This window comes from Gymnoscopelus microlampas (assembly GCF_963454915.1).
Source record: "Gymnoscopelus microlampas genome assembly, chromosome: 10".
Lineage (NCBI taxonomy): Eukaryota > Metazoa > Chordata > Actinopteri > Myctophiformes > Myctophidae > Gymnoscopelus > Gymnoscopelus microlampas.
The window spans coordinates 53,354,716-53,377,905 of NC_139947.1; the positions used below are offsets into that span (position 1 = coordinate 53,354,716).

The following is a 23,190-nucleotide window of genomic DNA, read 5'->3' on the forward strand; positions in this document are numbered from 1 at the left end:
GTATTCAATCAATCAATCAATCAATCAATCAATCAATCAATCAATCAATCAATCAATTGAATCAATCTGGTGCCTACAATTCCCTAGTGCCCACTTTTCTTTAGTGCCCCCCCCCCCACCCCCAAAGTGCCCACTCTTCCTGGTGACCACATTTCCCTAGTGCCCACATGTCTCTAGTGCCCACTCTTCTCCCCCCCAAAGTGCCCACTCTTCCGGGTGCCCACATTTCCCTAGTGCATAGTCGTCCTGGTGCCCACTTTTCTCTAATGCTCTAGTAGTCTAGTAGTGCAGTGGTTCTCAATCTTTTTCATGTCAAGGACCCCCAAAATTATATGTATTTGGCCGCGGACCCCCATCTCAAAATATGTTGTTCCAGGGACCCCCCAGAAGCAAAGATTTGAGTTAAAATGTTGTCTTTAAAAATATATATATTCAAAGATTTGCAAAAAAAAAAAATCACATTTTTTCTAAAAATAGCATATATACAAGCTCATAGCGCGGCACTCGGTGCCGCGCTATGAGCTTGTAGATCTGCTATTTTTGAATAGCCAAAGTATAAAAGGTTAAAATTATTGTGATGCTATATTAACACATTTTGCTGGGGACCCCCTGGAACCCCCGCAAGGACCCCTGGGGGTCCCCGGACCCCACTTTGAGAACCAATGGACTAGCCCCTACGGAACCTCTCCCTCCGCTGTGTAGCTCAGAGATGAGGTTCCTCGTTTGTCTCTGCCGTTTGAGCAGGACATTGTCGCACATTTTCCACTTTACATGTTTCTTACCCCTTTCTGCACATCGTATCCAAAAAGTAAAGCTTTTCCGCCACTCTCTCAGATGTTAGAAGTTCTGGCGCACCATAAAATCTATCCAACGAGTTGAATAAAGTATTTAATTTGCCTCGGTCTTCATCCGGTTACATGTTTTTAAGACATTGCGCAAGAGTTATCCCAAAACAAACTTGTAAGGCTACTTCTTGGCCTCAACTACAAAATCCATCTAACCCCTGATCATTTTGATAGGATTGGATGGCTTAGGGTTGCGGACAGAGTACAGCAACTTGCTATGGGCCTGGTCTTCAAGATATATCACAACATTGGGATCCCCCTGTATTTGTCAAAATACTTCCAAAATGTTAATGATGTCCACGATCACAATACCAGAGGCAGCTCCACAAACCTTGTCCAACCCTTTTTTGGCTCAACAAAGGGAAGTAACTCGTTCTCATGCTATTCATCAAAAATGTGGAACGCCCTACCAAAAGGAGTAAAGGAGTGTAAAACCCTACTCTCTTTCAAAACAGCCCTAAAGATACACCTTCAGGAGGCTGCAATTGGAAAATGGCCCCTGTCTAAGTCCTAACCTAACCTACCCCCCTACCCCCCCCCCCCTCTCTCCTTCTCCTTTTGTACATATTTCTCACTCTTCATACCAGTAACCTGAAAACTGATTGTATGACATTCTATAGTAGTTGTGTATATCTGTCTGTCTCTTATATGTCATCATGATTTGTGTGCATGGGGAACTCATTTGAAACAAGCTCTGTGCTTTTATGAGTCTTCCAGTTTAGTAGACCTTGTATTGTGAATTTGTACTTCCATGTACTGTTGTTCTCATGTCTTACTAAATAAAGTACATCAATCAATCAATCAGTTGCGCCCGTAGAGATAACACTACTGATTCCCCTACTGGTCAAATGTTGAATTGCATCTTCTAATGCAAAATATTATGGAACTGGATGAAGACAGAGGCACATTAAATACTTTATTCAACTCGTTGGATAGCTTTTATGTTGCGCTAGAACTTAAAACATCTGAGAGAGTGGCGGAAATGCTTTACTTTTTGGATACGATGTGCAGAAAGGGGTAAGAAATATGTAAAGTGGAAAATGTGCAACAATGTCGACCTCAAGCGGCGGAGACAAACGAGGAACCTCAGCGGAGGGAGAGGTTCCATCGCAGCTAGTTGGAAATGAGACCCGGCGACGCGCACGTGGTGGCGCGCGGACGTAATGTACGTAGCGTAACGTAACGTAACGTGACGTGACGTGACGTAGCGGAGTGTTTATGTCTCGAGCAGCCAAAGCGACACATTCATGTAAAGTGTGTTTAATGTGTTTTATAAACAGAAGAAAAGCTGATATTAATACATAACGTTCTATAGGAGTCACCACCATGATGGAGTCCAGTCTGTAGCACTGTGTGGAGAGAGAGAGAGAGGTAAACACTGTGAACATTATGTACACGTTCCTCTGTGTGTGTGTGTGTGTGTGTGTGTGTGTGTGTGTGTGTGTGTGTGTGTGTGTGTGAACATGTATGTTCATACAGTTACATTTGAACTTGTGTTAGCCTAGCCCAGCCAGCTAGCTTAATAATAGCTTAATTAGAGAAACACATCACAATATGACACACACACACACACACACACACACACACACACACACACACACACACACACACACACACACACCCTCGATATGGTCTGTTATTTGGTCCGTCATTCATTCATTTCTGTCTGTAGGCTATCTATCTATCTATCTATCTGTCTGTCTGTCTGTCTGTCTGTCTGTCTGTCTGTCTGTCTGTCTGTCTGTCTGTCTGTCTGTCTATAGTAGAGTGTCTGTCTGTCTGTCTGTCTGTCTGTCTATCTACATTGTCTGTCTGTCTGTCTGTCTGTCTGTCTGTCTGTCTGTCTATATCTACAGTGTCTGTCTGTCTGTCTGTCTGTCTGTCTGTCTGTCTATATCTACAGTGTCTGTCTGTCTGTCTGTCTGTCTGTCTGTCTATATCTACAGTGTCTGTCTGTCTGTCTGTCTGTCTGTCTGTCTGTCTGTCTGTCTATATCTACAGTGTCTGTCTGTCTGTCTGTCTGTCTGTCTATATCTACAGTGTCTGTCTGTCTGTCTGTCTGTCTGTCTGTCTGAGATAACAGGTAAACTGTGATCATAACAGACATATATATGTATATATTCTTCTATGTTATTTGGTTGTATTTATTTGTACAGATGACGCGGATTGACTATCATTAATTTAGCTGGGGAGCCCCCTTCAAGGACCCCTGGGGGTCCCCGGACCCCTCATTGAGAACCACTGGTGTAATCCACATACACTGTGTTCATTTAACTCAGACTGTGTTGTAGACGTGGATACATTCATACAGAGTGTTTTGCTGTGTAGGTCATTTATAGAAAGTAGTTTTATGGGATATTTGATGATATTTCTTTTTTCATTTTCTTGCTCAGTAAAGGTTCAGTTTATCTCGGCTGTAATCAAAGTAAGTTACAGTGAAGTCTGTTGCTCTTGAACTTTGTCCTGAAAAAGACCCTGACTGTACAGTACCTTCTGTTTTAATAGTGGAATAGTTCTGTTTTTATTTAGCTTTTTCCAGTTTGGTGTTCCATTTCACTTTAGTGTTAGTTAGTTGTACCAGTGCATGAATAGTTTACCTTTTCCTTTAGTTTTTTTAAATGTAGTTTTTAGTTTCCGTTTTAGTTATTCATGTATTATGAGTAAAGCTTTAATTTATAGAAGCTGAAAAAGGAAGATTGAAAAAAATGCATGACTTCACATATTATGATATGTATTTGATATGAAACTAAAATGAAGGTGATTTTTATATGCATTTCTGTTTCGTTTGTTTTGCGTTGTTGTTGCGATTTACAGTAAGCAAGGACAACACAAAGTCATAGAAATAGTAATCTAGGATCATAGGTAAACCAAGAACCTATCATCACCAGTCTAAACAGTAGAATATCCAAAACATCTATAATCTGTACATTGAAACTATATACACACCGACTATAGGATGCCAGGTCTACACATGAACCTGGTATCTATCTACATCAGGGGTCTTCAACAGGGGGTCCAGGACCCCTAGGGGGTCCTCAGAGTTACTACAGGGGGTCCGCCAAATCTTTGTGTGATATATATATATTTTATTTTTACCTTAACAACCCCAGCATTCCTATTCTGAGGAGAACTTTAGCCAAAAAATAGCAGATCTACAAGCTCACAACGCCTCGCGCTGCGAGGCGTTGTGAGCTTGTAGATCGGCTATTTTTTTGGCAAAGAGGTATATGTGTAGAGGGAAAAAACAGCAGACCAAGTAAACAAAAAAAGTTTAATCTGAAACACAATTGTTTACAATATTGAGGGGGTCCCTGCTTCATCTCTCTCTCAGCTAGGGGGTCCTTGGCCTGAAAACGTTGAAGACCCCTGATCTACATAACATGCTATCTAAATTACATTTTAGCCTTTGCATAAGCCTTTAAGGCCGTTGAGGCTAGGGCAAGTGCTACGGCACTTTTATTTCCCCATTTAGATTTAGTCTAAACTATTATGATCCCGGTTTCATGTTTGTTTCCTCACCTTTTGGACCAGATTGCAGGAGTGCTGAGACTCAGTGCTGTGGCCTCCTCATTGGTCGCCATGGCGCCCAAAGACATCATGACCAACTCTCACGCCAAGTCCATCCTGAACGCCATGAACGCCCTGCGTAAGAGCAACACGCTGTGTGACATCACACTGCGGGTGGAGAGCGCCGACTTCCCCGCTCACCGCATCGTGCTCGCTGCCTGCAGCGACTACTTCTGTGCCATGTTCACTAGTGAGGTAAGAACCATGTTCACTAGTGAGGTAAGAACCATGTTCACTAGTGAGGTAAGAACCATGTTCACTAGTGAGGTAAGAACCGTGTTCACTAGTGAGGTAAGAACCATGTTCACTAGTGAGGTAAGAACCGTGTTCACTAGTGAGGTAATGACCGTGTTCACTAGTGAGGTAAGAACCATGTTCACTAGTTAGGTAAGAACCGTGTTCACTAGTGAGGTAAGAACCGTGTTCACTAGTGAGGTAAGAACCGTGTTCACTAGTGAGGTAAGAACCGTGTTCACTAGTGAGGTAAGAACCGTGTTCACTAGTGAGGTAAGAACCGTGTTCACTAGTGAGGTAAGAACCGTGTTCACTAGTGAGGTAAGAACCGTGTTCACTAGTGAGGTAAGAACCGTGTTCACTAGTGAGGTAAGAACCGTGTTCACTAGTGAGGTAAGAACCGTGTTCACTAGTGAGGTAAGAACCGTGTTCACTAGTGAGGTAAGAACCGTGTTCACTAGTGACGTAAGAACCGTGTTCACTAGTGAGGTAAGAACCATGTTCACTAGTGACGTAAGAACCATGTTCACTAGTGAGGTAAGAACCATGTTCACTAGTGAGGTAAGAACCGTGTTAAGGACCGTGTTCACTAGTGAGGTAAGAACCGTGTTCACTAGTGAGGTAAGAACCATGTTCACTAGTGAGGTAAGAACCGTGTTCACTAGTGAGGTAAGAACCGTGTTCACTAGTGAGGTAAGAACCGTGTTCACTAATGAGGTAAGAACCGTGTTCACTAGTGAGGTAAGAACCGTGTTCACTAGTGAGGTAAGAACCGTGTTCACTAGTGAGGTAAGAACCGTGTTCACTAGTGAGGTAAGAACCGTGTTCACTAGTGAGGTAAGAACCATGTTCACTAGTGAGGTAAGAACTATGTTCGCTAGTGAGGTAATAACCATGTTCACTAGTGAGGTAAGAACTATGTTCACTAGTGAGGTAATGACCGTGTTCACTAGTGAGGTAAGAACCATGTTCACTAGTGAGGTAAGAACCGTGTTCACTAGTGAGGTAATAACTATGTTCACTAGTGAGGTAAGAACTATGTTCACTAGTGAGGTAATAACGATGTTCACTAGTGAGGTAAGAACCATGTTCACTAGTGAGGTAAGAACCATGTTCACTAGTGAGGTAAGAACCATGTTCACTAGTGAGGTAAGGACCGTGTTCGCTAGTGAGGTAATGACCGTGTTCACTAGTGAGGTAAGAACCATGTTCACTAGTGAGGTAAGGACCGTGTTCGCTAGTGAGGTAAGAACCATGTTCACTAGTGAGGTAAGGACCGTGTTCGCTAGTGAGGTAAGAACCGTGTTCACTAGTGAGGTAAGAACCGTGTTCACTAGTGAGGTAAGAACCATGTTCACTAGTGAGGTAAGAACCGTGTTCACTAGTGAGGTAAGAACCGTGTTCACTAGTGAGGTAAGAACCGTGTTCACTAGTGAGGTAAGAACCATGTTCACTAGTGAGGTAAGAATTATGTTCACTAGTGAGGTAATAACCATGTTCACTAGTGAGGTAAGAACTATGTTCACTAGTGAGGTAATGACCGTGTTCACTAGTGAGGTAAGAACCATGTTCACTAGTGAGGTAAGAACCGTGTTCACTAGTGAGGTAATAACTATATTCACTAGTGAGGTAAGAACTATGTTCACTAGTGAGGTAATAACGATGTTCACTAGTGAGGTAAGAACCATGTTCACTAGTGAGGTAAGAACCATGTTCACTAGTGAGGTAAGAACTATGTTCACTAGTGAGGTAAGAACCATGTTCACTAGTGAGGTAAGGACCGTGTTCGCTAGTGAGGTAATGACCGTGTTCACTAGTGAGGTAAGAACCATGTTCACTAGTGAGGTAAGGACCGTGTTCGCTAGTGAGGTAATGACCGTGTTCACTAGTGAGGTAAGAACCATGTTCACTAGTGAGGTAAGGACCGTGTTCGCTAGTGAGGTAAGAACCATGTTCACTAGTGAGGTAAGGACCGTGTTCGCTAGTGAGGTAATGACCGTGTTCACTAGTGAGGTAATGACCGTGTTCACTAGTGAGGTAAGAACCATGTTCACTAGTGAGGTAAGGACCGTGTTCGCTAGTGAGGTAAGAACCATGTTCACTAGTGAGGTAAGGACCGTGTTCGCTAGTGAGGTAATGACCGTGTTCACTAGTGAGGTAATGACCGTGTTCACTAGTGAGGTAAGAACCATGTTCACTAGTGAGGTAAGGACCGTGTTAGGATGGATCGTTTTGGTTATAAGCCCACTTGTTTCTATGATGAAAGAACAAGTTAAAAAACGTTCTGTTTTTTGTCGGCTCCGAGGACGCTATTTTTAAATGAGTTTGGGTTTGTTATTCAGTGGGAAGCGAATGCACAGATGTCTTGTATTCGTTTTGACCCGGGTGACGGTGTTTTGGGGCGAGCGTTCTTGTATCGTATACTGAGACAGCCGCCTCACTCCGTAAGACATTATAAATGTTTATATCCAGGCCACATAGCTACATATTGTTGAACGTGTTGTGTTCAGTTGCTATTATTATTTGGCATCGGGAAGGAGTGTGACATCGAGTTCCTCCTAATTCGTCAAACGTAGGCCTCGTTAGTTATCGGCTGCTGTAGCCTACTGATCAAACAAGTGTTCCGTGTTGATAAACACACGCTTACGAGATATAGTCAAAGTTTTATTATCATTGGGGCTTTGATGCAAATTCTGAACATGAAGGCTGCAGCTGTGGTGCTTAAAGGAAAGCGCTCTCCTCTCAACTGCGCAGCAAAACAAAGAAAAAGATAAATCGATCGACACATGGATAAACGCAAGAATAGTGAGAATAGCCGATCTACAACCTGGCAACAAGCGACACGTTGTGAGCTTGTTGAGCTATTTTTGAAAACCTATTGTTTGATCGGTTGTGACGGATTCTATCGGTTAACCCATTCAATCCGAGAACGCATCTGTGTCATTTGTAAGATTTCTTAGGCTATTAAAAAAATAGCAGATCTACAAGCTCATAATCGTGACATTTTGTGCAAATCTTTGAATATATATTTTTAAAGCGAACACTTGTAAAATATTTTGTTGGTGTGTGTGTGTGTGTGTGTGTGTGTGTGTGTGTCTCCAGCTCTCAGAGAAGGGTAAGTCCTTCGTGGACATCCAGGGCCTGACCGCCTCCACCATGGAGATCCTGCTGGACTTCGTCTACACTGAGACGGTTCTGGTGACCGTGGAGAACGTGCAAGAGCTGCTGCCCGCAGCCTGCCTGCTGCAACTCAAAGGTACTGTGTGTGTGTGTGTGTGTGTGTGTGTGTGTGTGTGTGTGTGTGTGTGTGTGTGTGTGTGTGTGTGTGTGTGTGTGTGTGTGTGTGTGTGTGTGTGTGTGTGTGTGTGTGTGTGTGTGTGTGTGTGTGTGTGTGTGTGTGTTTACCGGGGCTTGTTCCCCGGTACACGCTCAAGAACACTCTCAAGAACACGCTCAAGAAGGCTATTTTTGCAGCGTCACGCAAAAGTAGCAGATCTACAAGCTTTCGAGCTTGTAGATCTGCTACTTTTGAAACATCGTGACATTTGTGCAAATCTTTGAATCTGAGCGAACATTTGTAACTCAAATCTTTGCTTCTGGGGGTCCCTGGAACAAAACATTTAGAGATGGCGGTCCCCGGCCAAATACATAGTATCTATAAATGTTTTCTAAATCCTAGCAGTATGTTGCTATATCAGTGGTGCTCCAACTCTTCCATGTCAAGGACCCCCTAATGATATGTATTTGGCAGCGGACCCCCATCTCAAAGTATTTTGTTCCGGGGACCCCCAGAAGCACAGATCGGAGTAAAAAATATACCTTAATAAACTCACCCACCAGCGTTTTTGTGTTATTTAACCTTTTCAACTGGTCACAGAAAATGTAGATCCATAATCTTGGGACTGTGTGTAGACACAAACAGGATCTGTGGCCGTCGGCCAAAAAATATATTCACCCGCGAGTTAACTTTCCATGTCGCAGGCACGCTGAAAACAGCATATACCGTCAAAAATGCACGTCTTTCCAACCTCCACAACGGGCCACAGAACATTTATATATAAAATACAGTGGGAAAAATACAGTGGGGAAGAAAAGTCAACTCAAGATAGAGCCATATCCAGGAAACCAATAAACAGGAGGTGGACGGAGGCGGAAATCTTCGGATGTCGATATTTCCTTGACCCGGGTGAGTGGAAAGTGAACCTGACCACTCGGTTGATTGATAGAGAACAGCGCGATCTTTTATAAGACAATAAAAAAACAAAATATCGCCTTTCTCCTCGAGGGCAGGCTGCGACGGGAAATCTGGTCGGTGATCAGAGTTACAGACCTGGGTCCATTTAGAGTTACAGGCTCTGTAACTCTAAATGGACCCGTTAGGTTCCATTTGTACACTTTCAGAGTGAAATTAACGTTGATTTTACTAAAACATAAGAATAAAAATGATAATAAATCGGGGTCCCAGAGATAGAAATGCCATTCAATGGGGGTCCGTAGCCTAATGCATGTCACACTTGACATGAAAAAGTTTGAGACCCACTGGTTTAAACCAGTGGTTCTCAAAAATGTTCATCTCAAGGACCCCCAAATTAATATTAGTTTGTCTACGGACCCCCATCTGACTATATTTGATGCCAGGGAGCAGGGACCCCCATACAAGATTTTTCTAGTAAAAAATGTTTCAAACATATTCAGTTTCTTTCACATTTTCTTCAAGATGTTTTTGAAAATAGCAGATCTACAAGTGTGAGCTTGTAGATCAGCTACAAATATCCGATGTATATACAGTAGGTTTAAAGGTCTCATGTAGCCTAGTCGCTTCTTTTGGGCATGAGACCTTGTTGCTTATTTCTCTTGCTAAATCTGCCAACACAGGTTTCCAGTGGTGTAAAGTAACCAAGTACATTTACTTAAGTACTGTACTTAAGCACAATTTTGAGCTACTTCTACTTTACTGGAGTATTTCCAAATTTCTGCACTTTTACTTGTACTCCACTACATCTCAGAGGCAAATATTAGACTTTTACTCCAATATAAATATTTTAAAACTTTAGTGACTAGTTACTTTGTAGATTTTGATTATTATTACAAAACATACATTAACCACTTCAGCCCTATTTACATTTCGTCCATTTGAAAATAGCAGATCTACAAGCTCACAATGCGTCGCAATTGCAACTATTATTGGACTGGATATGTGAAAATAGACTTGTCTTGAATGTAGCAAAAAACAAAAGCATAGTTTTCACTGCCAGACATGCCACTATAGAGGATAATCACCTGTGTTTGTCACTTAAAGACTCAAATATTGAACAGGTTCAAGAAGCACTTTTGCTTGGTGTTCACTTTTATAGCGTCTCATACTTTCTGCGTTGAGCAGCTAAGCTATGACCGCTAAGCCCAATGAAAAAGGGGGTCGAGAGATGTTGGTGTTCTAAGCTAATCACTCAAATCAGTTGTCTTTTGGATATTTATTCACTAAATCACACATAATACATAAATCGAATACATAAGTTACATGGTCAGTTACAGATAGACCTGGCGCTGGTTCATTAAGTCAGCGTCAGGCTAAGGTATAAACAGACGTTAGTTACATCACTTAGACAGACCGGTTAGGTTATTAAACCTGTAAGAAAACAAAACACAGAGAACAACAATATTAAATGACGTGAATCCTCATCCCATTATGAACACATCAGAGTTATAATCGTTACATAGTTAATTCTCACTTACTTTAGTCCATCCATTCTCTCGCCAAGTTGTTAGCAAACTGTACTAGGTCCCACTCCCCTGGCACAGCAATCGAATCTAAGGTTTAGTACCCAGACAGCCTATTATATCAACTTCACACACTGACCCGCCTTCAGGCCAGTTTACCCACAAGGCTTTGCGCTTGGTCCTGTACTGTTCCTTGCCACACAAAGCCTTTGTCCCTTATCTTCAACCTTCCCCCGCTTGGTATGCAAGGGGCCCTTTGAAGCTGCTATCTCACCAGGGGGTCTACTGTGAGCTTGCTAGACTCAACTTAAATGGGACATTGTCTTCTCCAACAGGACAGTTGAAACTAAGTACATTACTATATCATTAATAATAATCCACAATTATCTTTCATAATCATAGATTATTCCACACTGCCACCTGTGTGTCTGATCTAGATCCAGGACACACACAGAACATTCCTCGTGAGCTTTTTGGCTCTTTAGATAACGGCTCGGTAAAATGTTCTCAATTTGTTTGAAATACTTTTTGGAGATTGTGGCTAATATTTGATCTCAAATTGACTTTACTTCATAGTAAATCATGACCAATTTAATTTAGCAACAATTCTTTTGCACTAGTTTATCCCTGAGATTTTTCCTAAATCCCAGGACAAATTAACTTTAATTGTAGTTATTATCTACATTTAAGCATGAACCCTCCAGGGCCCATTTGTTTGACACCCACGTGTCTTGTCTTTTCTTCTCTCCTACCACTCAAGTCAATGTCCTATTTTAGGGCATTTTGCCATGGTAACTGACATTGCAATTTGGGCAAAAGGGTTAAAAGATTATTAAATAGTTGATCTACAATTTCACCTTAAGAAATTTTAACTTTAACCTCAAGCACACATCCTAAAATGCTTTTTAGACAATCAACAAATAATAATTCAAACAGGTCTGATTGCTCATACCATGAGTCAAACATCAGTACAGAATAATTGTTGTTGTGCGGAAGAACTTTCCAACTTATGTTGCATTATGAACTTAGTGGCATAGTTTTGGAAGTTACAAGTATCTCAATACATTTCATTATGCGTTAAGTTTTTCTTCTGTGGTATATTGCAAACCTAGAAATGATACATTCATTTACAAAATATATCTCGAAATTCCTATGTAAACAGTCGCTCAAATAAGACATTTCGATTTTTTAGACACCTCGCATGGCGTCTTTTCGCTCCTCGTCCGCACTGCTCCCTTACTCTGAGGGTAGCAGCGCAAGTGTCAGTTCGTTCGCCAGTGTCACGTTGCTGGCACCACCAACCGCCAGTGGGACTGCTTTTCCAGCAGCACCCAGCTGCGGGCTTTTCTTGGCCGCTGCCAAGAAAGAGCGTGGGGCTTTGCTCCCCTCCGCAGGGGGTGAAGAAGGCTGATCTTTTATCTTCACCTTCTTTTTCTAATTATTCCAGCCCCACCAGGACGAAGCATTCTCTCTGCCTGGATCCTGGCGGTAAGAACTGAAGCGACCTGACGTAGCACCCTGCCTCTCTTTTCTCTCCGCAATTTCCTCATGACCCACCGGACTGGAGCGAAGAGGTCAGGAGGCTTGCATATTTCACACTCGCATTTTTTCAAGAGGTCAGGAGATTTGCAGTTCGCACATTCGCATAATTTTACCTCGACTGGCCTGCAAACCAAGGTTTGCCTCCTGCCACCGTTGTGAACTGGAGGCTCAGAGGAAACACCGCTTTCAGCTGGTAGCCTGCCACCGCATAATTTTACCTTGACTGGTCTGCAAACCAAGGTTTGCCTCCTGCCACCGTTGTGAACTGGAGGCTCAGAGGACACGCCGCTTTCAGCAGGTAGCCTGCCACCTTGGTTACCCCGAGGCTCCGTAGGACCACCCAGCTGGCTGGCCATGGCTCTCCGCCCTGGCGTAGTGGTGTGCTTCCCCTCCATCTTGGGTGGGCTGGTGTCGACGTTCGTCATAGCGGCGCCCTCTGGACGGTCCTCCATGGCAGCTGTCGTGGCTGACACCTCCGACGGTGCCTCTCCTGGTGCAGCTCCTCCAGTAGCGACCTCCAGCGGCTGGCTCTCCGCAGTTACTCCCTGGACCTCCTCCGTGATGAGTGAGTCAGTGTAGACGTCCTCTGACGCCCTCGCCGGCGCCTCTCCTGCGGCCTCTGGTGGATGGTATCCCTCTGCGTTGAGTGGGTCCTCCTCCGTGGCTCTCACGATTGACGCCTCTGTGAAGTCATCGACCTCCGATGGCACTCCCTCCTCGGCCGCCGACTCCTCTGCGACGTTGACTCCCGGCACGGTTCCCCCCGGAACCTTCTCAGCGTCGTCTCCTGGTGCAGTAGTGGAAGCATCTAGAACGACTCCCTCTGCAGCGTAGAATGGGACCCCCGGGCAGAACCCTGCGTTCCCCCCTGGAGTGGTGCCATCAATGGCTGCTTGTCCAGCGGCTTGGCCAGTGGGAATTACATTCCAACCCCCCACTGCAGCGGCCGGCTCATCTGTAGGACTGGTGACTCCAACCCCCTCTCCAGTTACGACCGGGACTGCTGCTGGGTTAGACATTTGCTCTACACTCACAGCAGGGGATTCACGCAATCTGGCTTTTGACCACTTGGTCAACTGGGCTACCTTTCTTTCCCTCAGCTGCTGGTATTTATTGCACATCTCTGTTTCCTTAAGCTCAGAGATATGGCCTTTCCACCCCAGCACTGCTTCCTCAAGATAACCGAGTCTCCTAGATAACACACGCCCCTTCTTATTTTGCGCTGTGCTGGACACGGCCAGTGAGCTGATTTTCTCAGCCTCATCTAAAGCTTGCACTAATTCCTGGACCAGATCGTGCATTTGCTTTTCCACATGGTGGGACCAAAAGTAGGTCTCAAATTTCTGGTCTGTTTCTACAAACCTCTGTACACAAGCTTCTATCATCTTGTAAACCTCATGGGTGTCGCTGCCACTTTCTACTAGCGCGGTGATATAATCACCTGTAATCTCATAGAGTCTGGTAAAAACCGTCCTCAGATTCTCTCTCTTCGTGGCTAGCTCTGGCTTTGATAATTGGAGCCAAAGGTACGACATCTGGTCCTCAGCCAACTCTGCTTCCCACCCAAAGTCTGACTCTGCTGCCTTCACCCCTTCCATCAAATCAGCTAATCCTGCCATATTCCCCTTTTTTACCTCGCCTTCTTGGCTATAGGACTTTAGGTTTAGGCTTTTCAGTTAGTCTTAATTCAATAGGCCGTGAAAGCAATCGTCAGTTATTTTTAGCAAGTAGTAGTGTTGTTCAGCCTTTAGCTAATAACAACAATAATTAATTAACACTGTGTTTAACCTGTAATAGCACTCACCCTGTAGCATTCTATGCAAGAAGCCTGTTAATGGTCTATTCACATTTAGTTATTTTGTTAATTAATACTGGCAGGATTTATTTAGCTCTACCAAAGTAAATAATAGCATTTAACCCACAATGATGACTTAATCCACTGCTATCGTAACTAATCATCTAGTTGCTCACAGTTTTAGTCTATCATAAAGTCTGGTTGAACATGGTATTACACTAGTGGTAGAAAACCTCCCCCACCCCTTAGTAAACAATGGCCTTTAACTCCCGATTATAAGATCACCTCCTAATCACTGTCTTTTAGTCTAATTTTTAGCTATATTGCAGTGTCTGGTCTCTCATAAAGCCTAGTTAAACCATGAATACTATTTTAAAGTTTGTCTAATCGGCTTAAAGCAAGCATCTATGATTAGATTATTAGCTTAGCACTGTCTTGTCAGTGAACAAAGACAATGCTAATTTACTCCCCCACCACCCAACAGTGGCAGTTAGCTAGCAGCTAGCACTTTATGCTAGACAATAGATCTGTTAGCACTGTGAGCTAGCGACACTAAGAGTAGCTCTCAGGACTGTTAGCTTTCTAAACCCCCTTATTGGTACGCTAATCAAACTTTTAACGGTAGCCTAGCTACATAACCTGTGGTTAGCTTCTAGCTTCTCCCTCAGCTCCTTATTCTTAGCACGCAGCGTTTCACAATCTACAGTCTCTTTTCTCCACGGTTTTCACAAACTGTGGGGCTTTGTTTCATTCATAGCAACCTGATAGTGATAGTCTCTCTCCCGGAGGTTCCTCGTAGGCACGTACAGTCTCAATGCCTCGGTCCTCTTTGTAGGCCGGCTCCGTGTGTCCCCTTCGCCTCCGTGGATCAGACGACTTAGCTCTGATAGTGATAGTCTCTCTCCCGGAGGTTCCTCGTAGGCACGTACGGTCTCAACGCCTCGGTCCTCTTTGTAGGCCGCAAGCTGCTCCGTTTGTCCCCTTCGCCTCCGTGGATCTGACGACTCCCTTCAGTTGCTGATTTTCACTCTACCACTAGTTCATTACTCCAGTGTTAGTGCTATTAACCTATTTTAACCTGTCCCATAACCAGGCTAATAAGTATTTTATTATTACAACTCACGTCTCATCTTAAAGAGACCGTGCTTCTTCATTCCTATGGCTATAGGAGTTTGTTATTCTTTATATAACATGCATAACATCCGCTTCCAAGGCCTCTCTCTTTACCAGAATTACAGAAGCTACCACGGGACCTTTTCTCAAGGTTCATCCGCTTCTATGGCCAAATACTTTCTTAGAGTTTACCAAGGCTACCACGGGTTTATAATTGTTTAATTACTCTGTAACATTTAATCTCTGTTTAATGACTATGTAACCAATACACACAACTAGTTGTCCCTCTCAGACACACTAGTGGTTGATTACTGTGTAACACTTAAACTTTGTTAATGACTTTGTAATTATACTTATACCTAGTTGTCCCTCTCAGACAAACTAGTACTGTGTTATACCTCTGTATAACACAAAGGCCTTATTAAAGGCCGCTTAAACTAGTAGAAAAGTCTCCTCCGGAGACTACTAAAGTTTAATAACTTGTAATTAAACTTAAAACTGATAGATGTCTCTTATATAAGAGACTCTAAAGTTTAATAACTGTTCACTTTTATAGCGTCTCATACTTTCTGCGTTGAGCAGCTAAGCTATGACCGCTAAGCCCAATGAAAAAGGGGGTCGAGAGATGTTGGTGTTCTAAGCTAATCACTCAAATCAGTTGTCTTTTGGATATTTATTCACTAAATCACACATAATACATAAATCGAATACATAAGTTACATGGTCAGTTACAGATAGACCTGGCGCTGGTTCATTAAGTCAGCGTCAGGCTAAGGTATAAACAGACGTTAGTTACATCACTTAGACAGACCGGTTAGGTTATTAAACCTGTAAGAAAACAAAACACAGAGAACAACAATATTAAATGACGTGAATCCTCATCCCATTATGAACACATCAGAGTTATAATCGTTACATAGTTAATTCTCACTTACTTTAGTCCATCCATTCTCTCGCCAAGTTCTTAGCAAACTGTACTAGGTCCCACTCCCCTGGCACAGCAATCGAATCTAAGGTTTAGTACCCAGACAGCCTATTATATCAACTTCACACACTGACCCGCCTTCAGGCCAGTTTACCCACAAGGCTTTGCGCTTGGTCCTGTACTGTTCCTTGCCACACAAAGCCTTTGTCCCTTATCTTCAACCTTCCCCCGCTTGGTATGCAAGGGGCCCTTTGAAGCTGCTACCTCACCAGGGGGTCTACTGTGAGCTTGCTAGACTCAACTTAAATGGGACATTGTCTTCTCCAACAGGACAGTTGAAACTAAGTACATTACTATATCATTAATAATAATCCACAATTATCTTTCATAATCATAGATTATTCCACACTTGGTGTCACACTCGATGCACAGTTAACATGGGAAAAACACATGGGTAGAGGAATAGCATGCATTAAAAGGTGCTCCTCGTTTCTTACCCCAGCTTCTAGGGTGCTGGTGACACAGGCACTAGTGCTATCTCACCTTGACTACTGCTCTACATTATGGTCAGGTGCAGACAAGAAACATCTGTCCAAACTTCAAATAGCTCAGAATAAAGCTGCAAGGCTTGCATTGACCTGTCCGTTGGGTGTGAGGCAGAGCAGTCTCTCATGGCTCAGAGTGGAGGAGAGGTTGGCATGGAATTTAGTGAGTTTCTTTAGGAATATTTGTTACATTAAAGAACCAGTTTGTTTGTATTCACTAATACAGTATGTGAGAGACCGTCATAATTACAATACCAGGCAGGCTACTAGGGGTGACATGGTTAAAGAGAAGCCCAGAACTAATGCAGTCTGCAGATCTGTAATGTATCGGGCAATTACTATATGGAACACGTTACCGACAATATCACTGAAGCACCTAGTAAGGCTAGTTTTAAGAGACTCCTTAAGACACTTGACAAATTACCCACATTTTAATTGTAATTTTAACTGACTTGTTATTTAAGGGATTGTTGAAAGCTAAATTGTTTTTTTTATTTTTTTATTTTTTACTTGATTTTTTATTTATTTTTTGTCTTGAATGAATTTGTTTTTTGTAATACTGTACATGTTTTATTGCATTATGTATTATTTGTAATCCTGTGGACCCCAGGAAGAGTAGCTGCTACTTTGGTGGCAGCTAATGGGGATCCCTATGAATAAAGAATAAAGAATGAATAAAGAATTGTGAGCTTGTAGATCTACTATGTTTTATACATTTGAAAACTGAGACATTCTGCATAATGAGTACTTTGTACTTTTGGTACTTTAAGTACATTTTGATACCAATACTTTTGTACTTTTACTCAAGTAAATTGTGTGTGTGTGTGTGTGTGTGTGTGTGTGTGTGTGTGTGTGTGTGTGTGTGTGTGTGTGTGTGTGTGTGTGTGTGTGTGTGTGTGTGTGTGTGTGTGTGTGTGTGTGTGTGTGTGTGGTGTGTGTGTGCGCGCGCGCGTGCGTGTGTGTGTGTGTCATTAGGCGTGAAGCGGGCGTGCTGTGACTTCCTGGACGGTCAGCTGGACCCCACAAACTGCCTGGGCATCCGGGACTTCGCCGACACCCACAACTGTCTGGACCTGATGGGGGCCGCAGAGCTGTTCTCACAGAAACACTTCCCTGAGGTGGTGCAGCACGAGGAGTTCATGCTGCTCAGCCAGAGCGAGGTGGAGAAGCTGGTCAAATGTGACGAGATCCAGGTTAGGAACACATCATCATCACACTGCTCAGACAGAGAGAGGTGGAGATGCTCATTAAACCCATTAAGACCTGAGACCATTCTTTAAAAATGTTTTCTAAATCCTAACAGTTTTTTGAAAAAAAATATAAAACATTTTTTTTCCAAAGATTTTTCAAAAATAGCAGATCTACAAGCTCATAGCGCGGCACCGAGTGCCGCGCTATGAGCTTGTATATCTGCTATTTTTGAATAGCCCAAAGAAATCTAAAGTGACACAGATGCGTTCCAGGTCTTAATGGGTTTACCCCTCTGCTGGTGTCAGAAAATGTTTTTCTCCATTCAAGCGGATGGGTTTTTGACGAACTTTAGACTTGATTTTATTTTTATTTTATACTTTTTTTTATTGGAATTTTTAGTAACATGATAAACACATCAGAGCATAAACAACTATAAAATATAAAACAAGAAAAGACAATGACAGGTAATTTGGTATGAATTCAAACAAAATATACAACATAAAAAACAAACAGTTATACAGATACAAACAAAAAACAGAATAACAACAGACACTCTTGCTGTCATACTCTCCCTGCACAGATCTTTTGTAAAAAAGTGTAAGAAAAATAAACTTGATTTTCTTACCGTAACTCATTCAGTGCCACATGACGTCTAAAACGTCATAAAAAAATCGCCATTGTTAAGCCCTGAGCGCCACGTCTTAGACGTCATAAAAAAAAAAATGTTCAGAACCCAAGATATCATGATTTGAAAATTTGGTGCTCCATTCACTTCTTGTTTAACTTCTTACTAGAGATGCGCGGATGGCCTCTCATGTTGGCCTCTCAAAAAAGACGCACGGACATTCCATAGGCTAAATCAATGGGTTTTGTGATCGCATCGCAGAGGCTGCTCTACACACTCACACAGACACAAGCACGCAGAGATTTAGCTATTATGGATAGATATATTAGATGTCATTAATTTATTTACCGCAATATTTCACCCGCGGTTTATCCGATATTAATTAATAATTATATTTGATTGACCCGAATCCACCCTAAACCGCGGTTAACTGCGGCAACCGCGGCTAAAACCGCGATCCGCGCATCTCTACTTCTTACTTTTTTTTACAATGAATTTTTGGCTCTGGCACCTGGACAACACAACCAGAAATAAGTCAGGCACTGTAATAAACATTGTCATAAATACTATATGCTTCCAGTCGCTAGTTTAAAGTCTTCTTTCAATCATCATGATATGTGTTTTGGTAAATTATGGTCCCATTTATTTTAAAATTGACCATTTGAAATTGTTGAAAAATAGGCTTCATTTACGGTCTGTAGAAACCAATTGCGTCACTCTGTCCATTCTTTTTACTGTCTATGGTTGGAACACATCACGCTGCTCAGACAGAGACAGGTGCAGAAGCTCATTAAATGTGATTAACCCATTGAGACCTGAAGCCGATTCTACATGTCTCCTAAATCTCAACAGTTTTCTGAAAAACATATGTTTCTATATCAGTGGTGCTCAATCTTTTTCATGTCAAGGACCCCCAAAATTATATGTATTTGGCCGCGGACCCTCATCAAAATATTTTGTTCCAGGGACCCCCAGAAGCAAAGATTTGAGTTAAAAATGTTTGCTTTAAAAATATATATATTCAAAGATTTGCACCCATTTTCACGATTTTTCAAAAATAGCAGATCTACAAGCTCATAGCGCGGCACTCGGTGCCGCGCTATGAGCTTGTAGATCTGCTATTCTTGAATAGCCCAAAGTGTAAAATAATGCTTTTTAGGTCAAATCTAAAAATGAGACAGTTCCAGGTCTCAATGGGTTAAAGTGGTTAAAATAATTATGATGCTATGTTGACTAAAATGAGCTTGCTCAGGGACACTTTGACACATTGACCCGGGGTGGGACGTGAACCGGGGACCTTCTGTTATCCCAGGCGACCTCTCTACCTATTTGGCTATACCCCCCCCCCCACCAGGCCCAGGTCAACGCACAGACACCTGACTCACCCATGGCATAATATCTTTACCTGAGTGAATTATAATATTTAGCTGTGTGTCTGCCTCTACATGCTGTTACAACAACTAGAGTTAGAAAAGGCAAAGCACAGGCACCAACCTGCCGGAACCAGTGTTGCCAGATTTTGTGAGAGGAATAAGCAGCCAGGTCTAAGAAAAAAGAGCCCAAAAGAAGCGACTAGGCCAAGTGAGCATTATTGGCTATTTGAAAATAGCTTATCTACAAGCTTGTAGATCAGATATTTCTGCTACCCCTGCTGTGGAATCTTGAGTAAAAAAGGGAGAAATATGTTTGAAAAACTTTTAACTACACAAATCGTGTATGGCATTGGGGGTCCTTGGCACCAAATACTTGTTGGGGGTCCTTGACCCTTGAAAATGTTTGAGAACCACCGGTTTGAACAACATAAGGAAGGAAGACCAAATAAGAAACTACACTTTAGAAACAAGCCCAAAAACTAAAACTCTGCAAAAAACCCTGCAACCAATATTTACAGAAAAACAAGCCCAAATTCGCTTATAAGAAGCTGACATGGCAACACTGGCTGTAACCTCAGTTAGTTTGGGGTTGGGGGGGGGGTCTTAGGTGTGGATTTGTCTGAGTGTGAAATTGCAGAGAAGCGAACAGAACACTGAATTAAGCAAGACTTTTGTTTTTTTTCTGGCCCTGGAAATTCCTGTCTGTTAAAGCACACGCCTGGGCTTTGTGAAAACACGGTTATTATCACCTCCATGATTTATAGATCAACCAGATCCCTCAAAAGGATTCTCTCTTCCTGCCATTTGTGCACTTAACCCTTTAAGACCGGGAACGCAGCTGTGTGTCATTTTTAGATTTATCTGGCTATTCAAAAATAGCAGATCTACAAGCTCATATTTTTATTTTATTTTTTTAAGTCAACATTTTAACTCAAATCTTTGCTTCTGGAGGATTCTACAAATGTCTTCTAAATCCTAACAGTTTTTTTAAATAAATTATGTTGCTATAATTTCATTAGTCCTCAAACTTTTTTCATGTCAAGAACCCCCAAAATGATGTGTATTTGGCCCTCAAAATATGTTGTTCCAGGGACCCCCCAGAAGCAAAGATTTGAAAATTTTGGCTTAAAATAAAAATATACATACAGTATATATATTCAAAGATGTGCACAATTTTTCAAAAATGGCAGATCTACAAGCTCGTAGTGCGACACCGAGTGCTTGTAGATCTGCTATTCTTGAATAGCCCAAAGAATTGTTAAAATGGCACACAGATGCGTTCCCGGTGTTAATGGGTTAACCCATTAATACCTGGAACTGTGTCATTTTTTGATTTGAGCTAAAAAGCATTATTTTACACTTTGGCTATTCAAAAATAGCAGATCTACAAGCTCGTAGCGCGGCACCGAGTGCCGCGCTACGAGCTTGTAGATCTGCTATTCGTGAAAAATCGTGAAAATGTGTGCAAATCTTCTGAATATATATATTTTTAAAGCGAACATTTTTAACTCAAATCTTTGCTTCTGGGGGGTCCCTGGAACAAAATATTTTGATGGGGGTCGGCGGCCAAATACATATAATTTTGGGGGTCCTTGACATGAAAAAGATTGAGCACCACTGATATAGAAACATACGTTTTTCAGAAAACTGTTGGGATTTAGGAGACATGTAGAATCGGCTTCAGGTCTCAATGGGTTAAGGGAATTAAAACGAGACGGTACATGTTATAGAGAGGCTCTGCCTCACCCTCTATCTCTAATACTAAGGATCTGTTACTGAAGATGATTTATACATGTTGGTTTACCTCCAACTTCCTGGAGGAGGAACACCACAACACAACAAGACCAAGTCCTGTCTTTATACAGGAGTCTAGCCACCTATAAGAGGGTCTGTGTGTGTGTGTGACACACACACACACACACACACACACACACACACACACACACACACACACACACACACACAGCTTGTAGATCAGCTATTTTCAATCTGTTTTTTAAATGTGTGAAAGTGGTTAAGTGTGTCTGTGGGTTTTATGAATATTGAACCAGTGAAAAGTATTAACCAAGTAAATAATAATAATATATAACACTTATATAGAGCTTTTCAAGATACTCAAAGTCGCTTTACAAAATAAACAAAATACAACAACTTTATGAGGACAAAGGAACAAGACTACAAATAAAAACTAAGCAAAAAATATTAAAATATATTAAAAGTGTTATGAAAAAGGGGGGGGGGGAATTCAGTGGGGAGAGACAGTCTGAAGAGGAGGGTTTATAGATCAGTTTTGAACAAGGAGAGGGTGAGTGCAGCTTCTTTTCTTTTCTGGGTGCATAGAGGGTGTGTCCTAAATCCTAACAGTTTTTTTTTGAAAAAAACGTGCTGTAATATCAGTGGTTCTCAAACTTTGTCATGTCAAGGACCCCCAAAATGATATGTATTTGTCCGTGGACCCCCCCCCCCCCCCATCTCAAAATATGTTGTACCTTTGACCCCCAGAAAAAAGACACATTTTCAAGATTTTTCAAAAATAGCCAAAGTACAAAATATGGATAAAAGGGTTAAAATGATGCTTTATTAACTCATTTAGCTGGGGACCCCCCGGTATCCCCCCTGGGGGTCCCAGGACCCCACTTTGAGAACCAATGATATACGGTACCTTCTATTGAGATTTGCCATGCGTGCAAAACGGCTTCATTGTTCAGTTGTGTGCTGAGAGGGTGTGAGAGGAGACCAATTATCATCATTATTATTATTATTATCATCATTATCATCATTATTATTGGGTGTGAGAGGAGAGAGCAATGATCCTGTCAGCAGTATTGGTTATGTGTGAGTATATATCACTGCTGTCAAACCTCTTATCTCCATATTCTAACCTTTTTTGTGTTGTTTTTTTGGGGGGTAAATTAACACCCTACTTCAGTGGTCTTCAACAGGGGGTCCGGGACCCCTAGGGGGGTCCTCAGAGTTACTACAGTTGGTCCGCCAAATCTTTGTGTGATAGGATTTTTGTTTTTTACATCAACCACTTGAACCCTAGCATCCCTTTTCTGAGGAGAACATTAGCCAAAAATAGCAGATCTACAAGCTCACAACGCCTCGCGCTGCGAGGCGTTGTGAGCTTGTAGATCGGCTATTTTTGGCAAAGAGCTATAGGTGTAGAGGAAAAAAGAGCAGACCAAGTAAACAAAAAAAGTTGAATCTGAAACACAATTTTATACAATATAGAGGAGGGGGTCCCTGCTTCATCTCTCTCTCAGCTAGGGGGTCCTTGGCCTTAAAATGTTGAAGACCCCTACCCTACTTGATCACACTACATCGTCACGTGAAAGCATCAAAAGTAGCAGATCTACAAGCTCGAAACGCGCTATTTGGTAGATATGCTACTTTTGCGTTTATTTTATTGTATTAGAATCCTGAAAGGTTTTGGACATGATATGAGGTTTCCACCTGACGGAGAGGCAGTGTATCCTATGTCCAGATTGGAATAGGATCAGTTTTTTAATCAAGTCTGAACAGCATCAAACCAGATGGAAACAGATCTGTTGTGACTCACATTTGAACCACATTCCTCTAGGCGGTTTGAAATGTAGTCTCGCGTAGCCAGACAACTATTCCACAATCTCTGAATGCTATATAGAGTCTGGAACTACAACTCCCAAAATCCGAGAGAGGAAACTGGCACTTCTGTTCACGAAAATATCTTTTAAA

General features: G+C 42.2%; 1 protein-coding gene across 2 annotated transcripts in view; it reads left to right on the forward strand.

Annotated features, from left to right (window-relative positions):
* The first annotated feature begins 2,103 nt into the window (after positions 1-2,103).
* klhl12 (kelch-like family member 12) overlaps positions 2,104-23,190 on the forward strand; it is a 38,244-nt gene continuing 17,157 nt past the window's right edge. Inside the window, exons 1-5 of one of the 2 annotated variants that reach the window (XM_084069487.1) lie at positions 2,104-2,216; positions 3,239-3,270; positions 4,377-4,607; positions 7,749-7,902; positions 17,260-17,477. In XM_084069487.1, the coding sequence (XP_083925613.1) occupies positions 4,425-4,607; positions 7,749-7,902; positions 17,260-17,477 (555 nt within the window). In that variant the 5' untranslated portion in view covers positions 2,104-2,216; positions 3,239-3,270; positions 4,377-4,424. The remainder of the gene's footprint in view (positions 2,217-3,238; positions 3,271-4,376; positions 4,608-7,748; positions 7,903-17,259; positions 17,478-23,190) is intronic. The other variant, XM_084069488.1, reaches the window with a different exon arrangement.